This window comes from Aphelocoma coerulescens, chromosome 1A (assembly GCF_041296385.1).
Source record: "Aphelocoma coerulescens isolate FSJ_1873_10779 chromosome 1A, UR_Acoe_1.0, whole genome shotgun sequence".
Classification (NCBI taxonomy): Eukaryota; Metazoa; Chordata; class Aves; order Passeriformes; family Corvidae; genus Aphelocoma; species Aphelocoma coerulescens.
The window spans coordinates 39,151,933-39,175,161 of NC_091014.1; the positions used below are offsets into that span (position 1 = coordinate 39,151,933).

Below are 23,229 nucleotides of genomic sequence, written 5' to 3' on the forward strand. Positions count from 1 at the left end.
CAGCTACATTCACATATCCATGTTTCACAGAGAAAGTGTTGGTGATTCACAGAAAGCAGTATTGGAATACTCATTCTTCTTTTTCCCCAGTTACTATGGGGCATCAATAAACAGCCAAACAGTTATTTCCTAATGCTACTTTTATCTGTAAATAACTGCAGGAATTGGGATATTATGTGATTGTGTTGAAATGATGGGATAGCATCAGGAACCATATCTCTGAAGGAGAAAGATTATTTGTGAGCAAGTCTGAGAGGCTGAGTAAGTCTAATGATGGGAAGGAAAGATAGATAAATGGATAGGAAGAAACCCTTCCACAGTTCCAGAGGCCAAAAAGGTGAAAAAGCAAGAATAAAGTAGAGCAGAACAAAATTCTTAAGAGAGCAGAACTGAAAGTGGTTTGGTAGGGCGGTATTGTGAATCTTATGCTGTAGCAATGCAGCAATGAATGTTGCCAACATAATTTGACTCACTGTCATGTTGGGTAATAATCTGACCCTTCCTGGTGGTCTTCAGAGCCTCTTTTGGGTAATGTGAACATCCAGGTTCGGAGGTGTTATGACCAGCCCCTGAAGGCGAGGGTAACTCAGGTTCTTGTTGATAGATCCTTCTCCTCCTCGGCTGGGGGGTGCAAACCCAGCCCTGGAAAAGCACCCTGCAGCCTCCAAAAATGGCTAATTGCTTTGAGTCATTAACATTTCAGTCTCTCACAGGAGGTACTTCACTGGAAGGAACCCTTTCATTCAGCTGAATTTAAGAAGAGCAGCTACTAGCACCAGCAAGGCATGGAGACTCTTCTGCTGCCACCTTGCTGGTCACACAGAAGTTTCCCAATCCTGGCAGCCTCACTTGACTCCCTGGCATGAGTCAGTGCTTCTCCATATTTAAACAAGTTCTCTGCTGCCTTCCTGCTTTAGATATTTGGCAGGGAATGGCCTTGTGTCAGAAATTTGCTATTTTCTTGTCTCCTGACAATAGACAATTTTTGAAAAGATTAAAAAGCACTACAGTAGCTCAGTTAATGTGAACTGATCCAGAAAGACTTGTCAGAGATTGGTACCCATTTTCCCAAGAAATCTGATCTGCAGTAAGCACAGTTCTTGCCCAAGCTGAGATATAGCAAGTAAGAGCCCTGCAGATGCTGCTTCTGGCTGATGAAGACGTTGCGGTCCTTGATAAAACAGCTGAGAGGAAATCCAGCCTATTTTGGATTTTCAGTGCTCCTTCTACTGCATCAATCCTGGCAACAGCAGGACGAGAACTGGTGTACAGCAGGGAGCGATGGGGAGGTAGAGTGGAGTGGTGAAAAGGGGCGAGGTTCCTAGAGAGAAGATTGGAGAAGGGAGTTGTTGGAAGAGGAGAAATGCTAGAACCTGTATATAACTGGATAAGGGATTTGACTGTTTCATGTACTTTGAGACAACAGTCTGGGATGCAAGAAAAATTAGTTTCTCCTAAGGAAAGGAAACCACATTTGACAGCATGGAAGACCAACAATCTATGTCCAAATAAAATGGAAACAAGATTCACAGTAATTAACTAGTAATGGAAATTAGGAAGCAGAGGAGGCAAGAAAGAGAAGAGGGAGTAGCAATAAAACAGCCCTGCAAAGATATTGCTTGAAACATTTGGATACTGAGGGGGCAGAGGGAAGAGAAAAGGAAAGTAATTAAAAATATGTTCATCCATCATATTTTATGATGGATAAACAAACTAAACATGAAGATGACAAGAGCTGTAATGAAGCTTTACAGACCAGCTTTAAAACCAGAAACAGCAATTTCCTACACATCTACAAGACTTTACCACTTATGTATCTCATACAACTGTTCTTCCTAGAAGAGTTTGCGCTCCAGCCTCCTACACTGATTGTTGAAGCACGGTTATGCCTATGATTTCTTTTATCCTGTTGATAATCTAGAGGAACTGGTAATGATCAGTCATTAACAAAATCATCAAAATTTTGTCTTCACTTCTGAGCGTTCCTGGCACAATTAATAAAAGAAGAAAGTTTAATTAACAGGCTACAGGTAACTTCATTATTTTTCCTCTGTAGAGCTCCTGCAGAAAGACTGAACGGAATTAACTGCAGAAATGGAAGAGGGGAATAAAAGAAGAAGAACAAAGAGAGAAGTGAAAATGGACTCCTTAGCAAATAGCTGTCTAATTAGGCACTGTCTTGCACCGTGAGTTAGATCAAGAGAAATTTCACCCTTGCTGCCCATCCATTGACTCCACTGGAGACAGAGCAGTACTGAAGAAAGCCTTGGCATTCTCAAATATATGTTTCCTTTGTAGTGAACATTTAAATTAATTGTGCCTATGTAGAAGAAAAGTGGAAGAAAAATGAGATCCTGTTTCTAGTTTTGCTGCTGACTTGCCAAAAAATACTCTCTATATGGTTAACTTCTGTGTAGGATTGCTCTTCTGCACTGCTTCTGGGCATCAGGAGTGAGACTTTGTTCCTTGTGCCAGGCCCAACTCTTAGGCCACAAATGTGTCCTTCAGGACTTAAGGAGCACAACATTGCCTGGGACTGAGAAAAACAGGGATGGACAGAGCTCTCCATACAGCCCAAAATGGAGTGAGATTTCCTGTTCCTGTTGTGTACAGCACCTTCTTCTGCAGCCATTATGTTTTGCTTGCTGTTGATAAAAGCCTCTGTGAGAAACCACAAACGGACACACAGCTCCACCACAACCTCTCAAAGCAAGCGGAAACTCTGTGGGTCCTTTTCACTGCTGCTCCTCTGTTTCCTCTTTGCAAAGCTTGTTTCAGTGGAATACCGTATGGTCTCGTTCACTAATGACTCTGAAGCTCCTTTATCTTTGGAGGAAAGGCTTTACAATGACAACTGTAATATTGCAATCCTGCATTAATCTCTGGATGTCTGGTACAGATGGGACTAGAATTTGTGTGTGTTATCCAGGTCAATAAAGAGCAATGTAGTATTCTCAGCAGATCTCTAAATGACCTTTTTAGACTTTAAAATTGACGTAGCCAGGTTTGTTATGCTTTTGCAGCATCATCTTCTGCTAATATTTTCTCCTTGACTGGAAACCAATACCAAATTACTCAAGTGAAGGAAGCTGTATGTGTTTAATAACCCTAGACATCCCTGTCTAGCCCATCACCCTGTAATCCAAATCTCATTTCAGATTGTAGAACTATGTGAAAATGCTTTTTTTGTTGTTTTTGTTGTTGTTCTTGTTGTTGCTTTTATTTTAAAAAGTGCTTATTCATTTGGGTTTTATTATGACTGTATATTTCTACTAGGCACTAAATGTCTTGCATCAATTATAGTGTTTACCGTGGACCTAACACCACAGAAATCAGTTTAAATCAACATAATCCACTGCATGATGTTGTTATGCTGCACTCTAAACAGAGAGGTCCCCTTGGTCTCTTTTCAAATCTGCATATGCAAATTTCCTTATGTACCTCCACAGGCTTCCAAGGAGTACCAAAAGGGTAATACCTTAGAAAAGTAAGCAAGAGGCATGCATTGCTGAAAAGAACAATAATTTCTAAACTAGTAGCTGTCTGCAAGAAGTAGTCAGTAAAGAAAGGGCTCATCTTTCAAAAGGATACCTCCATAGGGCATAAGTTTGGGTGGGTAATAACCAGACCAATAAACAAATGTGACGCTGATGGATAGCTGCTAACCTCCTGACTGAGATAAGGAGCAATGTATGTTCATTTCAACTTACAGACACGACTAAAACTGAGATGCCAAGAAAGTGTAATGTAAGTACAGAAAATCAATGAAAAAATTAATTCTGATCTACAAAAATGTCTCTCTCAGTAACTTTTAACCCTTTCTGATTTTTTTTTTTTTGTGTTTTCATAGACAGATCAAGGATTTAGAGAGCGAGGGTCAAATTAGAAGATACTTCAAATTGTAGTCTAACAAAAGGACCTGTACTTCTCATCCTTTTTTTTGCCTTACATTTGTGAGTCTCAGTTGGGGGGGGGGGGGGGGGCAGGGAATTGTCACCTCCAATGCTGTCATTGTACTTCTGAGTTAATTTTTTGAGCCCTGCAGTCAGCAAATGTGTGTCTGCAGTGTGCCGTAGGAACCTGCATTTCCCCAAAGCAGACCAAAAGAAGCATGTCCCTTGGGGCACACTCTCTCCTCTGTGTGATGGGGAAAGAGACTGACTACATTCCACAGTGAAGAGAGCCAGAGAATGATTCCAGTAATGTAATGAAGACATTTGAGTTCTCCTAAAGGGGAGGGCACCTTTGGGTCAGAACTGCTGGATAGGGATATATTAGTGGAAACTGTAAGAAGCTGTCAGGCACTGAGACAGTGACACTGGCAGGGAAAAGCAAATTAGAAGAATGTAATTGGTCCAAGTAAAGTAGCACTGGTTGAAAGTATGGATAGTCAGAGCAGCTACTGGAGTGAATTTATGCTAGTAATTTGACCCTTTCCACTCATTAAGGAGTGAAACACAAGGCCGAGAACAGCCAAGATGTTGAATAAGACTCCTCATTATTCCAGTCAGTTCAAGCAGGGTAAGGAGCTGGAACGTATTTCAGAAGAATAACAAAGAAAAAGGAGTATGCATGAGAGCAGATGGGCTGAGCTGTTGCCTCCCTTTTAAGTTCAATGTGGATATATTCACATAAAGGAAAAGAAATGTGGGAAATAGAACAGACCAGGAAGGTCTGAGATGACTCTCTGCTCTCAGGTGGGCAAGAGTGGCTGCCAGTAGTTGCTTTATGCTGAGGGCCTTGATGCAGTGTTACTTTTGGCAGATGACTAAAGGGCATGAAAATGGCCCCTGATACCGCAGTAACTAAATAGTATGTCCTCTTTGATGTACTACTTCTTACTGATTTGGATCCACAGAACTTTATTGCTGGAGCCAGATCCTCGAATCCATACATGGAAGTTAGCAACAACTTCTCTCTGTGTGATGAGTCAGAAATGGGACGAAAACAAGCCCGTCTGCTGATAAGATGGGCTGAGGGAAACACAGCCATGAAGAAAGCATACTGCAGGGGATGTTCCCGAATTCAGCTCTCTCCTAATGCCAGGATGGACTCCCTTTTTCTCTTCGGCACCGAGTCAGACTTTTGGGTGCCCTCCCTCCCCACTCTGCCTTTTAGAGGGGCACAGCAGAGAAAGAAATTTGAGATTTTCGGGATAAGGAAGAGCTTTCACATAGCTTAGTGAGGAGAGAAAGGCAGGGTGGGAAATGAGTTCCGAATAAAATCAAGTTCTCTTTTCACTGGGCTGCAGGTTCATGTTGCCTCTTGCTCTCTGGTTTCCCTGCCTTGGAAATCTTCTCTGCTGTATGCTGGCCCAGCTTTAACAGGCAGACTGTATTATCTTTTCTTTTTTCTTATCTTCTTTGCTGTCAGTATCACGATAGATAATAGAAAAAAATTTTAACTGTTAGGGTGGTCAGGCATTGGAGGAGGTTGCCCAGGGAGGTGCTGGAGCCACGATCCCTCGAGGTGCTTAAGAGGCATCTGGATCTGGCACTGGGTGATGGTTTAGTGGTTACAGTGGCAGTACTGGGTGGATGGTTGGACTTAATGATATTAAAGGTGTTTTCCAACCTTGATGATTCTGTGATTCTGTGGGGGAACACCAAGACAGAGTCTTGAATCAAGTTGCACACATCCTACTCTGCTGCCCCAGCAACTGAATTGCAGAAACTACTTCAGTAAACATGCCCTAAAATTTGAGAAGCTGATTTCACTCTTGCAAAACTTCTGCTGACTCCAGTGCACCCACTTGTACAAAGATAAAACTCCTATTTAAATTAGTTTTCTTTGAAGAATACATCTATGGAATTCTAATACACAAGATTGATTTTTTTTTTCAAACTTGATATCTGGAACAGTTAAAATACCCCAATGAAAATAATAATAAAATAAAGTGTTAATAAAGTCATCGAAATACCACTTGATTGGTCAATCTGTCTGTATTAGTGTTCATTGTTATTTTAATAGCTGGCATTTAATAATGACCTATGTTCTACCCTCTGCTTGGAAGAAAATACTTCATCTCTGCAAATTATTCATTTATTTTAGCAGGACCTCTAGTAATAAAATCCTCTGGGCAATATTCCATGAAGAAGTAACTGCTTTTATAACCAGTTTTCTGGTTGTAGAAACTGAATTTGTGAAATAATGTCTTAGAAAAGTGACAGGGGAAAAAAGCAGAGAGAACAAAAAGAAAGGCCTAATGTATTTTTACTTTGAGTCAAGTGTGTCAATCTATAAAATTTCCATTGCCTAATTTTCCTTTGTCCTGGCTGCCCACAACATCTCTCCACATGGCAAACAGTAGCAGACTTGGGCTTCTAATAAAATGCGCATTTAACCAGAAGAGACCTTGGGATAACTTCCTCAAATGCCAACTATCCTGGGCTAGAGCAGCAGAAGCTTTTGTTAGAATTACACAACCCTTTGGGACATGTAAAAAAAGCCTTGTGATGTGTAAAGAGTAGCCACTGTGTTTATAATGGACGGTAAATGAATCCCTTTATCACAGTCGCCATCTGTAATAACGTCACTTCAGAAGGATTACATGATCTTCCTCTTGCTTTTAACCAGCATTGTTTAGCCATGGAGGCCGTACAACCCGCACTGGCATGCAGAGCCTAAAGAAAAGGAGTTCTTGAAAGTCCTTGGGTTTCATCTCTTTCAGATTCCTTCAGCAGGCCTGGCTGATAGTTTTCTTTCAATTTCTCTGTGTAAGAAAGCACAGTGACTTGGCTTTGTAATCCATTGTTCACACAAATATTACCTACCACAAGCAGTGCTCTGCTAATCTGCTGGGACACCTTCATCATTCAGAGGGGAGGGATGTTCTTCATGCTTTGGCTGGGGGTGCGTCGGATGCCTTTGGGTTAAAAGACCAGATCAGTGAGGCATAAGTGACAGCAGAACTTCAGAGAGATTCAGAGAGCTCAGTCTTGCACACGAAAGAGTGAAGTTACCCTGCTGTTGAGAAAAATCCGCCTGTTACATCTTTGGCAGCCACTTTTCCTTGCAAGCAGACATGCTTCTGAGCTCTTCCACTATGCTTCCCTCATGGGAACATAATTTCTTGCAGGACAGAGGTATTTTTCATAGAATCAAAGCTGAAAAGTTTGTTTTCTGCCACAATAGTATAGCCTATCTATTATACTACAGGCTATTCGCAGTCACGTTTATACCAGTGCTGCTTCTCCGCATCCCTCTCTGCCACCTGAAGGTATAAAATGCCAGGAGAAGGTCATACAAAACTGTCACAATATTGCAGGCCACTGTGCTTAATCATGTGTGGTTTAAAAACATTGGCCTATCCTCCACACTTCTTTTGAATGGAAAATTCTCCTTCCCTACTGATCAAAGAAATGTCCAATTTAATTTTGGTTTTACTCTATAGTTCATGCGATCAGTTCTGGCTTCTTAATAGGTGAAAAGAAATTCTGGTCTTGCAGAAGTAGTTTATCAGCACTCATATGTCCAGAAATAAGTGGTGAAAGCAACACCTGTTGAAAGCAAAACAGAGGAGAGAGATTTTCAGGAGGACTCTTTTTAACACAGAAAAAAAGGAGAGAATATTTGATGTGACTGGCAGGTAAGGTTTTGTGTCACCAGGCCACCACCGTAATGGAAATGAATTGGCAGCTTTTCTACATGGGTGTGGTTAAATTGGTGTAATGATACCTAGCAACATTAATTCAAATAAAATGTAAAAAAGAAATGCAAAAAATGGAGGACAATCTTTTGAATGTGGCTATACTACTGCTCTTTTATATGCATCTGTAACGGTAAAATGTGATAAAAGATTTTTAGTGGAAACTGGTTTTTTTTCAGGCCAGGCATTAAGCATCTGCTGCCCTAATTGCACTAAGATATAATTCCTCATCATAAAATGAGACTTCTCCTGTGCACAGCTTGTAACTTTACTGCCTTTTATAACTCCAGCACTTACTGCATATTTATATTTTTGATTATTCTATTGAGAAATTAACAATCCCATAGTTAATAAATAAACAAACCAGTTTGGTTTTTTTTCCACTGGGCATCTGTTGCTAAAAGAAGAGACAATCTTGACATTTTAGGTAAAGACACATGAATGAGACCAACATGCATAACACTCAGAAATATCCAGACACATTTGACACTGGCAGCCACTAACAAGACTGTCAAGTGCCTGTCAAATTTCAGATGTTTTCCTTGCAAGGCTTGGTAGTGCCTATGAGCACTGCCAACAGATTGTTAAAATAACCCCAGGAACACACCCTTTCTAGGTCAAAACCAACTGTGAAGCTGAGTGCACTGTAATTATAGTGCACTAAATGAGTTACAGCTTGAGCTAATCACACCCCACTGAACTAAAGAGCTGTAATTACACAGGCAGTTAATAGGAGCTTGGCAGGATCTCCTATGGCAGCCTATGGCTTTGAGGGAAGGATGCTTCGTAGCTGCTTTGCTGGTCATTGCAAGCTGGGGCTCAACTGGGCAAATCTGTAATTCAAGAGGTAAAATCGAGTTTGTGGTCAGACAGCAAAACTTGGTAGTATTTACCCAGCTGATACAAAGAAGGTTTCCATTGAAAAATTACTGATTAAATTAATGATTTTTATCAAACCAACCAATATGGTACTGTTTTTATGACAGCATTGTGCTGTTTGAAGGAAGCTAATATAATCTATTGATGTAACTATATAAAGAATTGGGGCCCCTGTATTTTTCTAGTGTTCCATCTGTTCCTCCTATGTTGAAAAAGGGGTCTGGAGTCTATCAGACTTAGGCCTTCACATTTACTTCTTGATTTTCTGAAAGTCTGAATTTTGCCTTATCTTTCTGGAAAGGTACAAATTACTATTTAGGTAAATTTAACTTTGTGTTACTAAATATTATTGGTTAGATTGTAATAAGTGGATGGGTTTGGTTCTGTTTGTGATGCATATGGCCTGTGTTATAAGTAGAATTTTTGACCTACAGGACCTCCTTAGCACCACAGAAGTCCCACAGAGAACAGTTCACAGAAATAACTATATTAATCTTAAATGCTAGATTGTTGTATTTAAGAACCTTATGGTGAGCTTCTCTTTCTAAAGGAGCAAAGCTGTGATAAATAGAAGTAAGAGTGGAGATATTTAATTTATATTTTCTAAATAGCAGCAGCCTGATCTAGTTGAAGCTGTCCCTGCTCATTGCAGGGAGACCTGACTAGATGACCTTTGAAGGTCCTCCCAAACCCAAACTATTTTATGATTCTATGAAATAGGAAGAGAAGAAGAGACTGGAGAAGGAAAAGTCATTAATGAAATACTGGGTGGCTAACATAGCAGAGAAGTCATACTGCAAGGGCTGAGTCCTGAGCCTCTTGCTGGAGCATTTCCAAAGACAGCCTGGGAGACAGTGGTCTTAATAGTAATGGCTTTTAGTCTTGTCCCACTCTTTTAACTGGTGGAGAACTGAATTTAGACTTTGTATTCATGCACACAGTATCAAATGCAAATTGTTCTGCTACAACAGTATCGGCTCCAAAACCTCCTGTCTACCACAAGTATCATTGTTGCTGTTTGTCACAATCTGATAACTCAGTCAACTAAAATGCAGCTTTAAATTTAGTGCCTGTAGGCATTTCTTTTCACCAGGGGATGTTGCCATGTCATATTTCAGCTGCCCCCTTTGGCCACTAGATTAGTGCAAGAGAAGTCGCTCTAATTTTCTGGAAAATACTGCTTACAGAAAAGGACCAGATGTTCACTTGTGCCAAAAAGCAGAGGGTAATGGAGGAACATTATCCTGCAGGAACAGTGGGATGAAAAGGGCTCATTGTACTTCTCAGTGGAAGCTTGCATAACCTGCTCCCTACTGGGCCCACGTGAGCCTCCAGTGGCAGGAAAGGGAGTGGCTGCAGTGGGACATCCCAGGATAAAAGGCACCTGGGCAGAAAAGTGACTATGTGGGATACACAGTGGAGAGGGGTCTGCCTGGAGCCAAGTGTGGAAGCAGGGAGAGTCTGAGAAGGTCTCTCAGGATGGGTTTCTGCCGGGGTGGATTTCAGTGAAATGACCTTATTCTGTGTTTGTTGTAGCCTCTCTCGTTTTCTTTTTTTTCTTTTTTTTCTTTTTTTTCTTTTTTTTCTTTTTTTTCTTTTTTTTCTTTTTTTTCTTTTTTTTCTTTTTTTTCTTTTTTTTCTTTTTTTTCTTTTTTTTCTTTTTTTTCTTTTTTTTCTTTTTTTTCTTTTTTTTCTTTTTTTTCTTTTTTTTCTTTTTTTTCTTTTTTTTCTTTTTTTTCTTTTTTTTCTTTTTTTTCTTTTTTTTTTCTTTTTTTTTCTTTTTTTTTCTTTTTTTTCTTTTTTTTCTTTTTTTTCCCTTTAGAGGGGTGAAATAGAGATTGCAGATGAGGTAGGAAGTCCTGCATACACCTGCAGGTGATCACCAGGAGATGGCACCTTCCAATGCAGAAGGTGATGCTCCTTTCTCTCAGTATTGCAACTTGTCCAATCAAAACCCCACTATGCTGGGTTTAAGACTGTGTTTCTTCTTTACTCTTCTTCATCAGCGTTTGTCTTCTCCTGGAAAACTCTGTGAGAACAGTAGCTAAAATTCTAGGGAACCAGATTAGCCTGGAGTAAGTAGCTGGTTTCTTAAACTATCTTGGACCCAGGGAGAAATGTGTGGAATCAGAGCAAGGGTTTCCCCAAGAAATTAAACAAGTGACCAGTGATAAAATGGCTTGCTGAACTTGTTTATATTTCACCCTGGGAGACTGCAGGGCAGGTGGGATGAACTGTCCAGCTTATTTTTGTGAATAACCTGCAGAATGTCCTTGCTCCTTACAGAGATGATGTAATATCAAGCAGAGAACTTTCTTGGTGGATAAAAGCTGAGAAATACTCACTGTGGCTGAGAATGCTGGTAGGCTGGGAGAGCACTCTTCGTCTTGCTGCTGAGGTCTGTGTGCATGCTGAATAGGGAACAAGCCAAATGCCTGGGTCAGTGGCTGTTCAATGCTCAGCTTCCACTAGAGTTCATGCTGTTGCTCAGTAGTGATGATACTGAGGTCTGCCGCAGTCCATTTTCACTCCCGAGGTGTGGCCTGATAGATCTATGCTGGAAACAAACCATCTTTAGGGATGAAAGCAGTGGCTTGACATACAGAGAAAGCATCAGATGTTTGTACCACTCCAATTATGCAGATATTAGCCATAACCCAGGTGTTCTTGTGAAGAGGAGGGTTTGGACTGGAATGCTACATCATTCAGCCTCGGGAGTAACCAGGAGAGAACCATGTTCAAATCCTTGTGCTAGGAGCTGAGTTGTTCTTCAGAATCAGTGAATTTTCTTGTTAGCACCCAGGCTCAAGAGGAAAAGGGCTGCTATGTGAAGTCATACAAAGATTAGCTATTATCAGCTGGTGAAAAGCAATTTCTTTGTCAACGGGTTTGCTGTAGGCACAGTGGAGTGAAGTCTCTAGAAGCCCTTCCACAGGCCCTCAGTCCCTGCATGATCAATGTCTGCATGTTTCTGGTGAAATGTGTACCAGAAGAGAAAGAGCCATGATAACTATTGAGATTTTCATGATACCCACATGGAAATGAGTGCCCATGAACTCACATCCTTAGCAGAAGCGATTGGGTAGGACTTTGGTTCATTTTATTAAGGTTTTACTTGTTTATATGAATGAAGGCAAAAGAGTCAAGCTGAGGATCTAGAGAATTAAAAGTACCATATAAATATTAAATATATTTAGATATTTATATTTTATGTATTGTATTTATAAACCCTGTGTTTGTATTTTGACATTGAGGCACTGCATAAATGTAAATATTAGGCTAGTTCCAAAACTTATACAGTTAATTTTTATGCTGTAAAGAAGGTTGCAAAATGAAGTTTTCTTTTTTAAAATCTCCACTACAAATATCTGGCTTCATTTTTATATTCTTCATTTTGTTAGTAGAAACATCCATGTGTAAGCAGTGGTGGTTCTGCACTTGTCTTCCCCAGGAGAAGTCTCTCATTAACCTAAACTACAGCAGTTCCCTGGAGCCTCAAAGTGCTACAGCACCTTTGGAGCTCTGCTGAGAGAGGTGATGCAGGAGCAAGCCACCTCCACCCACTGCATCACTGGAGACTTCTCTGGTTTTGTAGAGACCGCTGTGCATAAAATGACTTTCAAACCATCACCGTAACACAGAAAGGCCACGGTCACTCAGAGGCTTTGAAAAGCTTGATTCTGAGGCTGGGGGTCAAGGTGGTCAGGTGCTGGAAAAGGGATCCTTAGAGGTTACAGACTCTCCTTCCTTGGAGATGTTTAACTATCTCTTGATGGGCTTCTGAACAATCTGTTCTAGCCATGCCTTCGTGGAGCAGGCAAATGGAAAAGGTGACCTCCAGAGGGCCCTTCTAGCTTGAATTATTCTATGATTCTGTGATCTTGGCTGAAAATTCCTCTCTACTGGGTCATATATAGGAATTTACAGTATTTGTGAATAGCTAATAAAAGATGCTTTTATTGCCTTACTTGTTGGAAATACATTTGGTTTCTTGTTACTGTAACTCTCAACAGTGTCTGTACTTGTTTGATCCCACTGAGGAGGTAATGGAGGTCTTTGAGACACACCATCCATATATATTGTTTAATTTAAACTCTGTGCTGCAGGATGGTGCTAGCTTTTCCAATTTTCTCCTTTACCCGGGCATGCAAGTGTTTATGTCCTAAGCTATCTAACATAATAAGGAAAATAGCAAATGAGTTTCTTTAAGAAATTGTCAGCATTTTAATAACAGTACTCAGGCTGGAATTGCTTTAGAGCATGCAGTGAAAGCAATTTGGAGTCCAAGGCCATTATGAGAATCGATGACACAAGTTTGAAAGCATGAAAGACTTGCATATTCTTTAGATCATTTTCAGGATACCATTTCTAATTCCCTTAAATACATGGAAGAGTAAGATAGTAGTGGTGTACCACTTCAGTGGGGTTACATCTAGGATGATGTTGTCTATCTTTCATTGTCAGCTGGGGGATATTTCAAGCTGAGACCCCAATTAAGTATACAGTATTCATGAGCTATGCCTGTGTTATTTACAGAATTGCACTTCATTAATAAACACAATTCAGTATTGCATGGTTAATGACAATCAACATAATTACTGTAACTTAGGTACACAATTGCTTCTGAGTTATAATGAAGCATTTTACAAAAAAATTAAATTACTCCAAGTCTTGAGATAACAGCTTTAATGGAATATTACTCTCTTTATTTTTTCTCCCCCTCTCCCCTTTTTTCCCAAACTCCAGTGCTTTTAAGGCAATTCACCTCAAATGTGCAATTTAGAAGACCATAATCATCAAAGTGGAGGACTGGAAGGCTAGAATTTATTAAGATGCTCTCTTTATGGACTAGAGACTAAACTCACATGTCTCTGGTTCATCCTTACTACAGTAGTCAAAGCATTCTCAAAATATAGAGAAGTCTGTGTGTGCATGTAAGCATGTATGTATGTACACAATCACCCAGACTTATATATGCAACAATATGACCAAATCCCTGTGTTCTATACTTTAAAGAAGAAAAAAGTAAACTATTTGGTCAAGTTATTACTAGAGGTCCTTCTGTATCAACCAATATGTCCCAATATCAGGGGACATTTCATAGCTGCAGCCTGTTTTTTGACAGCAAAACTAAAGGGAAATTACTGGCTATTGCATGCAGTTACACAGTCATGCAAGATTTAGGTAGCGTTAAATGGTGTAGCCTCATCAATACAAAGAGCACTTCCTTTCCTTGGTCACGTTGTTGCACAGCCAAAGGACAGCATCAGCAGCAGTAGAATCCCTTCAACCAGCAATTCCCTGGCATATGGAGACATCACCACCTGCAGCTGCCCTGTGCTCACACAGCTTCTGTCTCTGCTTGCGTGTCTCATATCAGTTTCACCCATCCAATTTTTCCAGAACTATTAATGGGTTTTACCTCAATTGCTAGGTTATTTCCCAAACTATATACCAACAGATATGTTTAATTTTAGCTACCAAGATCCTAAGTTTATTAAATTTTTTCAATCCCTTTTTCAATTTGCAAAACAAATGATCTTTCCTGAAATCCATTTTTCTTCCTTTCCTCCTCCCAAAAAATTAATATTTATACTTATATGCTTCCCTAATTATTCCTTGTTGCAAGGAAGCAACCCTTAATCTCTGAGACCTCCTGTACCAGGATTAAGCACTAAACTACTGCCAAAGATAAAAGTTCTAGGCACCTCTTAAAAATTATTTTATTGAAATTGAGGCTAGATTCCCCTTTTTGCTTTAATCAGCATTGGGCTTACTTGAAAATGATTCATTTATATGTTTTCAGGATACATCATGAATGACAAGCTAAAAATCTTTCATCTCTTGTTTGTGTATAGTTACTGCATCTTGTCAATAAGCAATTTGGATTTTGCCCATTTCTTGCAATGAAAGGCTGAAATTTCTTGTTTAAGGGAAAAATATTTACCCTGTATAACTAATGGTATATTAATTACATATGGATTCTGAGCATGCTCATTTTGATTACATTGATTTTCTTCCACAGCCTGAGGATTATTTTTTATCTTATCTAGATATCATACATCTACTATAATTTCTTTTTTATTGAGTCACCACTGAACAAAGCTACCTTTCAATTTTTTTTTGGGGGGGGTGTGTGTGTGTGTGTTTTGTTTGGTTATTGTATTGCATTTGTGTGGCAAGTGCTCTGGTAGCTGGGGAGTGTAGAGGCTCAGAGAAGCTGACTTTAGTGATATCCCACCTCCCCTCAGGCCACACTATGACCTGAGGAGCTACAGGGGTGACATCAGAGAGAAGCTGTAAGGAGCTGTGCCCATATCCAACAGAGCCAACACCGGCTGGCTCCAAGGTGGACCCACTGCTGTCCAAGGCCAAACCAATCAATGATGGAAGTAGCACCTCTGTGATAACATATTTAAGAAGTATAGAAAAGTTATTGTGCAGAAGTAATTGCAACCAGAGATGGGAGGAGTGAAACTGTAGGAGAAAAGTCTCGGCAGATACCAATGTTGGTGAGGAAGGAGAGTGAGAAAAGTGCTCCAAGCACCAGAGCTGGGATTCCCCTATAGCCTGTGGTGCAGCCCTGGTGAGGCAGGCTGTCCTTCTGCAGCCAATGGAGGTCCATGGAGGAGCAGAGATCCACCTGCAGCCCATGGAGGAGATGCACGCTGGGACAGATGGATGCCCAAAAGAATGCTGTGACCCTGTGGGGAACCCGTGCTGGAACAGGCTCCTGGCAGGGACAGACCCATAGGGAGAGGATCCCACACTGGAGCAGGTTTCCTGGTAGCACTTGTGACCCTGTGGGAGGCACACGCTGGAGCAGCTTGTTCCTGAAGGACTGCACCTGTGAAAGGGACGCATGCTGGAGCAGTTCATGAGAAACTGTAGCCCGTGGGAAGAACTCATGTTGGAGAACTTCATGGAGGATGCTGGAGCAGGAGAAGGACTCTTCTCCCTGAGGAGGAAGCAGTGGCAGAAACAACATGTGATGAACTGACCATAAACTCCGTTCCCCATCTCCTTGCACCACTGAGCAGGAGAAGGTAGAGAATCAGGAATAAAGTTTAGTCTGGAAAGGATGGATAGGTGGAGGAAAGCTGTTTTTAAGATTTATTTTACTTCTCATTATCCTACTCTGATTTTGATTGGTAATAAATTCAGCTAATTTCCCTAAATGGAGTATGTTTTCCCTGTGACAGTAATCAGTGAATAATCTCTCCCCATCCTTATCTCATCTCATGAGCCTTTTCTTGTATTTTCTCTTCCTTGTGCAGCTGAGGAGGGGAGTGATAGAGTGGTTTGATGCATACCAGTCCTTTCAGCCAGGTCAAACCATTACAATTATACTTTGTAAGCATTTTCATTTCCCCTTTTGCTTGAACATAAGCAGTGGAAGCAAAGTTTATGAACTTTCTTAATTTCCTTTTCAGATGACCCAGGATGTTCAGATGACTCGGGATATTCATCTTGAGGATACATGAGAGAGGAAGGGCATACTCCATTTTGGGTAAGATTTAATGTGGACAGTCCATGAAGAGATACAGAGAAAAAAAACACAGCACACAAACCAAGAAAAAAGTAGGATTTCAGTCTGGAGAAAGAGGTGTCCAATATATATAAACAGGTTTGAGAATAGTTACAATACTCAAAGCATGCTTTCATACACCGTTGCTCAAAATGGATGTGCAAGCAAAAAAAGGGTAGGAGTCCTGGGAAAAAAAAAATGCAATGCACACTTTAGGTATTGGAAACAAGGTAGTGGCATCACTGTTCCTATTGCCTGGGATTTAATGTTTGTGGTTTCTCAGCAGAGCCAAGTGAGTGAGCACCTTCAGGAAGGGAGCTGAGCTCTGTTCAGCTGATTCCAAGTCAGCACTGCAGCATCACGCTCCATTGTGCTTTATAGACACAAGGGAGACATCTGAGGAAATAGCTGAGGAATTCCCTTAGGGAATCTCTGGCTGAAAGCAAATGATAAAAAAAGATGATGTTCTTCCAAAGGGGAAAATGAAGGAACAATCATGAAGGAAGACACAGTGCCTAAATGAAACAAAATCAGTGTATCCCCCGTAGGATAAAACCAAGATTATGTTTAGCAGCTCTGATGGGTGGTACTTGTTAATTAGTGCCAGATACAAATATCTTAACATCACTGTATCCTGGTTCAATGAAGAATAGAAATAAAACAGGCTGAAAAATGTTCACTCTGAGGGTAAAACATGCAGCTGACTCATTTGCTTAATAGCTAGTCAATCCTAAAGAAATTTTTGAGCAACCAAGATAAGCATGGATAGTTAGGCAAGGGTCTGTCAGGAAAATGCTGGGCTGTGTGGCCAGGAGGTCAGTAACATGTAGGTTGATGACCTGAAAATTCTTTGCTAGAATCAAATGACACTAAAGAAAATGGGAAAAAAAGAGGGAGTTTGCTAGGGTAGTTTTGGAAGTCTCAACCACCTGTACTGGGCAAAAAAAAAGCCACCAAAATTAGAAGCATGAAAGTCAAACTGGATGGTTCTCCCAGTTGATGAGGAAAAAGAAATTCAAGTGAGATACAGCTTTTCCAGTCTAATTAAGCACCTTGTTAATTAGAGAAAAACTGTGGGAGCAATGACCCCAGTCCTGTAGATAAAGAAGAGTACAGACTTGGACACTGCTTTATTAGCTGCTGCTTTGCACCAGAGGGTGCTGGATTTTTAAGATCTCAGTAAGAAAGGCATTCAGACTCTTACAAGCACTGCTATTTATTAGCACCGGTGTTGTAGAGAAAGACAGGTAGTATAGATAATGTTATGTCCTTCCAGATGCTGTTAATGCTGTGTTGCCCAGCTTCAAACAGGCCTCCAGATCCCATCCATGGAGAAGTTACACCACCTTTTATTTTTTGTTAATTTCTGCTCTTTCAGGATTTTCTTAAAGCAAAACTCTATTCATCATTTGTGCTGTCAGATAGAAAGGACATTCACAGAAGAACTCACTGCTGCAGTTTCAGATAAAGGCAAGGACATGCAGGTTGTGTGATTGCCAATACCAGGTGGGAGCTGCTTGCAGGTTCCTCCATTACAAGCACCCAAGTTCACCCTGCAGCAAAGGGATCTGTGCAGCACAGCACGGGTCAGAAAACCAAGCTGTAGCAAGGCACTACAAACCTGCTTGGGCTAAATGCTGTGTGAATCGCTCGTGCCTCAATGTGCAGTGATCTCTGGTCATGAACACAGTGTCTGCTTGCTGCATCTGCTTTCAGTAAATCAATAGTTAGGTTTAGCATTTCTGTTACCATGTCTTTATATAATTAGGCAAGTTTTATGAGCAAATCATATAAAGTTTACCACAAATAAGGAATGCAATTGCATGTTAAATAGAGAAGGTAATTGCCTTAGTCAAGCTTACAGTTCACTTGGCAGAATGGTGTATTTGGCACGTGTGAAGGAAGAACTTTAACTGAACCATAAAGGCTAGAGAGGTTAAACCTTTGAAACATGGTTGCTGGCAGGTTTGGATGCTTTTCTCTGGAGACCCTTTAATAAAAAGCCCTGTATATTGTTCTACTTGTGCAGCGACAGCCATAAATATGTCAAGTGAAATGCAAGGTAATTAGAAAGCACTTACTCAGGTCCTCCAGAGTGTATTAAGATGGAAAGTTTCACTTTCAGTCTACAACTTAGTCCTTTCTTATTCAATCCTATTTTCCTGTTGTATTGCTAAGATTCTCATCTCCATTCTGTGACAAGGCAGTATATCTAGCAGACTTTTCAATGTAGAGTCCTTTCTGTGGTCCTACTGAGTACAAGTCATTGTCTGGGGAGAGCCAGTCACAAAAGTCCTTGAGGAAGTGTGGCATCAGCTTTTTTTGCCCATCCAAGATCAATTACCCCTTTCTTCCCCATCCCCAAATCAAACACACACGTCTCTTTAAAATACAGAACTGGTGGAACTGGGCTACCTCCAACTGGGGCTATGGGATTTATTAGACTTGCAAATAGTATCAAGCTCCTGCTGGTGCTATATGCTGCTCCCCAATGGGATAACATGGTACTGACTCCCCTACAGCTACATTAAGACTACTCAGTAAATTTTCCTGGTGAATTTGGTAAAGCAAACAATGTAACAAGACCAAATACATTTATTTAATGACAAGCAAGTTGGTTGGAAATAGGATGGTGAAATTATTCAAAACTGAACAAAGAAAGTTAAATGAAATCATATCTTTACATTACTAATATTTTAGAAATAAAATATAAATGTATAGAGTCCTTATAATTAAACCATCCTCTTCTACAGCGTTATCCTTTCCCGTGGTTCAGTTACTTGAGTAATACTTCAACTTTGGTTCTGTCTGCAACTTAATTCTAAGGTAGACTTACTTGAACTATTCCTTACAAGTGAAAATATTGGCCCTATGAAGAGGGCTGGCATTTCACTACAGGTGCAGTTGGAAAACTGGATTGTTTGTGCACTGATCCTACTTCTCTTTATCTATTATTATGACCAATGGCCTCATCTCTCTTGGCCTTGTTTGAACACCACCAGTTAGAGAAGCAGAAGGTAGCCTAGATTGGGCTGGTTTTTGGTATCTTAAACTTTTGTATTTTCAAATATAGGGAGATGAAAAGGGACTCTGGCCCTTTTAGCTATCATTGAAGGTTATCTGACTAGAATTTGACTGGAGTTGGAGCTAGATCAGTAGGAGATCTCTCATCTTTGAGATGGATGGTCTTCAGACTGTCTTTTGGGTGAATATGAGGATGGGCTACTTGGATGAATTTGAGTCCCCAGCTGTCAGGGTATAATAGTGTAAGTGAACACAGAGAGTAAGTTTATTATTTCAGTTTTACACAGAAGGCCGCAGGGCCCTGGATCTACAGAGGAGAGGGTAAGCTCCTTCTGGGATGGATCAGCTGTAGGGACAGCATGGTAGTCACTGATCATGTGAGTGAGTCAGGTTTTGGGGGCTGATGCACAAATCTCCCAGTAACTTGCTAGGCTTCTAGGAGAAGCAACTCTCAGGTCTGACCTCGAGCAGGTAAGCAGTGGACAAATGAGGGAAAGTGCTATCTCATATGTGCCACAAAATTTGAACACCTTATTCCTGATATCCTCTATTGTAGGGGATATTTGGCAATTGCACCACCAGGTATTGGCAGAGAGAAAGGTCTGTGATCCACTTTCTCTGGCATGTAATAGGATTGGCCACAACAAGAGCTGGTCAGGACCACAGTCTGACAAATCTCTCAGGTTGTTGGCTGCAATATCTTGCTCACCTTCTCAGGGCTAAACTAATTGTCAGTTTTGGTGTTTATTTGAGGGTTAAATTTTTCCTTCATGTCAGATTGGCAGAGGCTGAGCAGCTTTTTGTTTCCTATAGGACATGGGGCTGGGTCCATCTGCTAGAAATTCTCCAGGGGTGTTTCACTAATGGCAGTGCTGTGTGTCTCCTATGTTCTCTTTAAAGTCATGCCATGGTGTAATTTTTGAGCTTTTTTGCCTTTTGGACTAATGGTCTTGCAACTGTTACATAGTCTCAGAGATTGCTTTGTGGTATGAGGTTTAGGTGAGGGAGAACTTACTCTGAGGATCTATCTGATTCTAATCTCGATGCCATGACAGTGTGATTGCAGGGAGTTGAATTCAGTGGTAGAGAGGCTCTTTCCCAGTCCCACCTGCTGCCTCACTCTGTGAGCACTGTGAGCTCACAGATACTGTGTCCCCCTTTCTGTTTAATTTTTCTATTTATCTGCTGCTCATCAATTTTTTCTTCCTTCCATATATGCTGCTCTATATGGTTAAGAGACTACCTCACACTCTTGACAGACTATTTCTGAAATAATTGAATATGGTTAATAATAGCGACCTTGGAAATTGTACTATTCTAATAATTCTCACCCTTATCTTCAAATTCCTGAATTAGCTTTGGAGCCAGTATTTCCACAGAGTGGTGGAGTTGGAGGTGAATGCTTCATATAGCTTGGAAGCTGTGACTACATGTTTTCAGATGGAACATGGCATTGTTTCAAACACAAATCACTTGGAGGCAGCAGCCACTTAAATTGGGTCAGAACCAGTGAATAAATGCAAGCAGAGAGGATATTAATGAAAGCAATGTAATTTTTATCTTCAAACTCTCATGAACCACTAAGCCTAGAAAACAAACTGCTGTACATCTTTGGAAGGCTGGACTGGATGATCGGCCTTCTTGTGGCATACTACATTGATTTTTGTTCTTAAAGGTATCCTGAGTCATCGATGGTCAATGGATTTTCAAATCAGGCAAACACACAGGCCTTTTTCTGGACACAACAGGATGTTTTCTGCATCTCAAGTGTCTTGTACCACTTATCAGATATCATCCAGCCCTGGTGAAATAAGGACTACCCAGCAGGAGTAAACTGTTAAATAAATAGGTTTTGTTCTCATAGTGTGGGAGAGTAAGAAATGCAGACTTAGATATATATGAGGAATTATCTGCATGGGGCTTTCTTTTCAAGGGGGTACATGTGGAGTGTAAAGCTGCTCTTAAACATGCACTTCTCAGGCAATGGCACTAATGGCACACCGTGCATACAGTCTTCAGTTTTAATAGCCACTGCTTGGTTAAAAAGAAAGTTCAGTTGCCTGATTTTCTAATTCTGTGGGCATTGTTTTTGGAAATATTCTTTATCTGCAAAACCCTGGGGAAGAAAGTATATTCTTTTCCATTTTTGAGTGTGTGGGATTTGAGAACACTAGAAACAGGCCAAAGCTTTGATGCTATTCTTGACATTTCAAAGTCAGCTAAGCTAAAAGTCAAACACTGTTTAATCACAGAGCAAGAAAAAAATTATGGCTAGTATTTCACTTCAGATGCATGAGACCCCATGGTCTTGCTCCCTTGCTCCAGCCTGCAGGCTGTATACATTCTGTAGCAGAAGATTTTGTACAACTGAAAAATTACAAAGCAGTGCCTTTGTGATTAACAAACACTTCATGAAAAAGAAAATTTCGTTTCAAGAGAAGAGGAGTGAGAAATCCCCTATTCTTTCCGTAGCCACCCTTCTTTCCCCTCTTTAGTACTCTTCTTTCTCTATCATTTGCTGCCTGTTGTAATGGTTTGTCTGTGATTCTCTCTCTTTCCTCCAAAGCTTTACAGACTCATATTCTTTCCTTGCTATTCCAGGGTCTTTTCCTGGTTTCTCATGTGCCCCCCCCACCCATTAATTTGCACCTTGTCTGTTCCTCTTTTAATTTCTCAACCTATTTATTGAGATTGCTGCTAGCTTAAGACAAGGCTACTGCCAGAGGGCAGGACACCATAGGTGAGCTCTTCAAGGAACAAACAACAAAAGAAGTCATTAGGCTTTAGTAATCTGCACTGTGCCCTTGGAGAAAGCACTGACGTTCATTCGTGCCTAATGCAATAAGCACGATCACAGAGTGACAACTCGTCAAAGGGAAGAGCAGATGCTGATCTCAGAGCATTGATTAATGGAAGTCTTAAGTAATTTCATTTATATTAATGATATCATACTGTCTACACCAGTGTTTGCAAAGATACCCACTGATGCTTTCACTTAAGACCCCTGCAAATACTGGGCCTGATTCACAGCTATCTTTGCTGAAATTTTGTACCAGCAGAACTTCAGTGTTTTCAGTGGGGATAGGCCAAGTTTAGTGATATGAGACCAGAAGCAGCAAACCTAGCATGTACAGTTTGTCTGAGTGTTTTCCAAAGTCTTCAGTTGTGTTTTCAGGGTCTCTGCATTTCTGTTCAAATTCAATTATTCATGTTTGACAGAACCTGCTCTGGCACTATTGTGCTTTTAAAAACGGAAAACTCCTCCAAGGAATAGTACAGAAAAAAAACCCAAACCCACTCTATTGTCCTTGAAGGAAACACTGCAAGGCTGCTGATTCTGTTATTTCAAGCAGACTGATAGCTTTTTGTCCTATTGTGTCCATTCATAGTTGCTGAATATATTCTAAAATATCTCAATTACTCTCTATTTTACAGACATTTTTATTAGATCTATAATCCCATGCCTCATATCCTCAGAGGGTCCTCAGTGCCCTGCCATTGCTAAACAATTATCAGGGGGATGTATTTTCTCCCTGATGGATTATAAGCTTTTCTTCCAGAGGCTAGATTTTATTGCACATTTTATGTCAGAACAGCAGAGGCTTGCTGTTTCTTCTTAGTTGTTCCCACTAGAAGTCAAAAACATAAATACAGAAAGAAGAGCTAGAGTGATAATCCCAGCAAGAGAGAGCAAGCAATTTTTGATGTCCAACATTCTCATAAAAATTCATTTCATGTTCCTGCTGACCTCTTTCTTATTGATTCATGGCAGATAAACAGAACACATATCTCTTTTTTCCTCTGTTATAATGCATCAGAGAGGCTAGGCTCCTCTCTTAGCCAGCCTCTTTACCACAGAATAACAGGCTACAGGGAGGCAGATAATTTTGCAAACTTTCATATTTTTGCTGTTCTTTCTGCCCATGCCTTTCACTTCATCCTCTTCATATACTGAAAAACTTCACTCACCATAGGTAGTCTTAACTCCACAAAAGATCACCACTGAAAAAGCATGTTAATGCTGTCCCCAGAACATATTTCAGATGTCTGTTGTGCTTGCATTTTCCACAGCAAAACCACACAGAAATATATTCTCATCTTTCAGATGAAGGTGCCAAATTTATTAATCAGCTTTCTAATTAATATTAAG

General features: G+C 40.5%; 1 protein-coding gene across 3 annotated transcripts in view; it reads left to right on the forward strand.

Moving 5' to 3' along the window:
* Positions 1 to 23,229, forward strand: part of ZDHHC17 (zinc finger DHHC-type palmitoyltransferase 17) — a 116,790-nt gene that overhangs the window by 14,736 nt on the left and 78,825 nt on the right. Inside the window, exons 1-3 of one of the 3 annotated variants that reach the window (XM_068999422.1) lie at positions 8,391 to 8,495; positions 15,805 to 15,880; positions 15,961 to 16,037. In XM_068999422.1, the coding sequence (XP_068855523.1) occupies positions 16,008 to 16,037 (30 nt within the window). In that variant the 5' untranslated portion in view covers positions 8,391 to 8,495; positions 15,805 to 15,880; positions 15,961 to 16,007. Of the gene's footprint in view, positions 1 to 8,390; positions 8,496 to 15,804; positions 15,881 to 15,960; positions 16,038 to 23,229 lie in introns of those variants that run through there. The other 2 variants (XM_068999429.1, XM_068999415.1) reach the window with 2 other exon arrangements.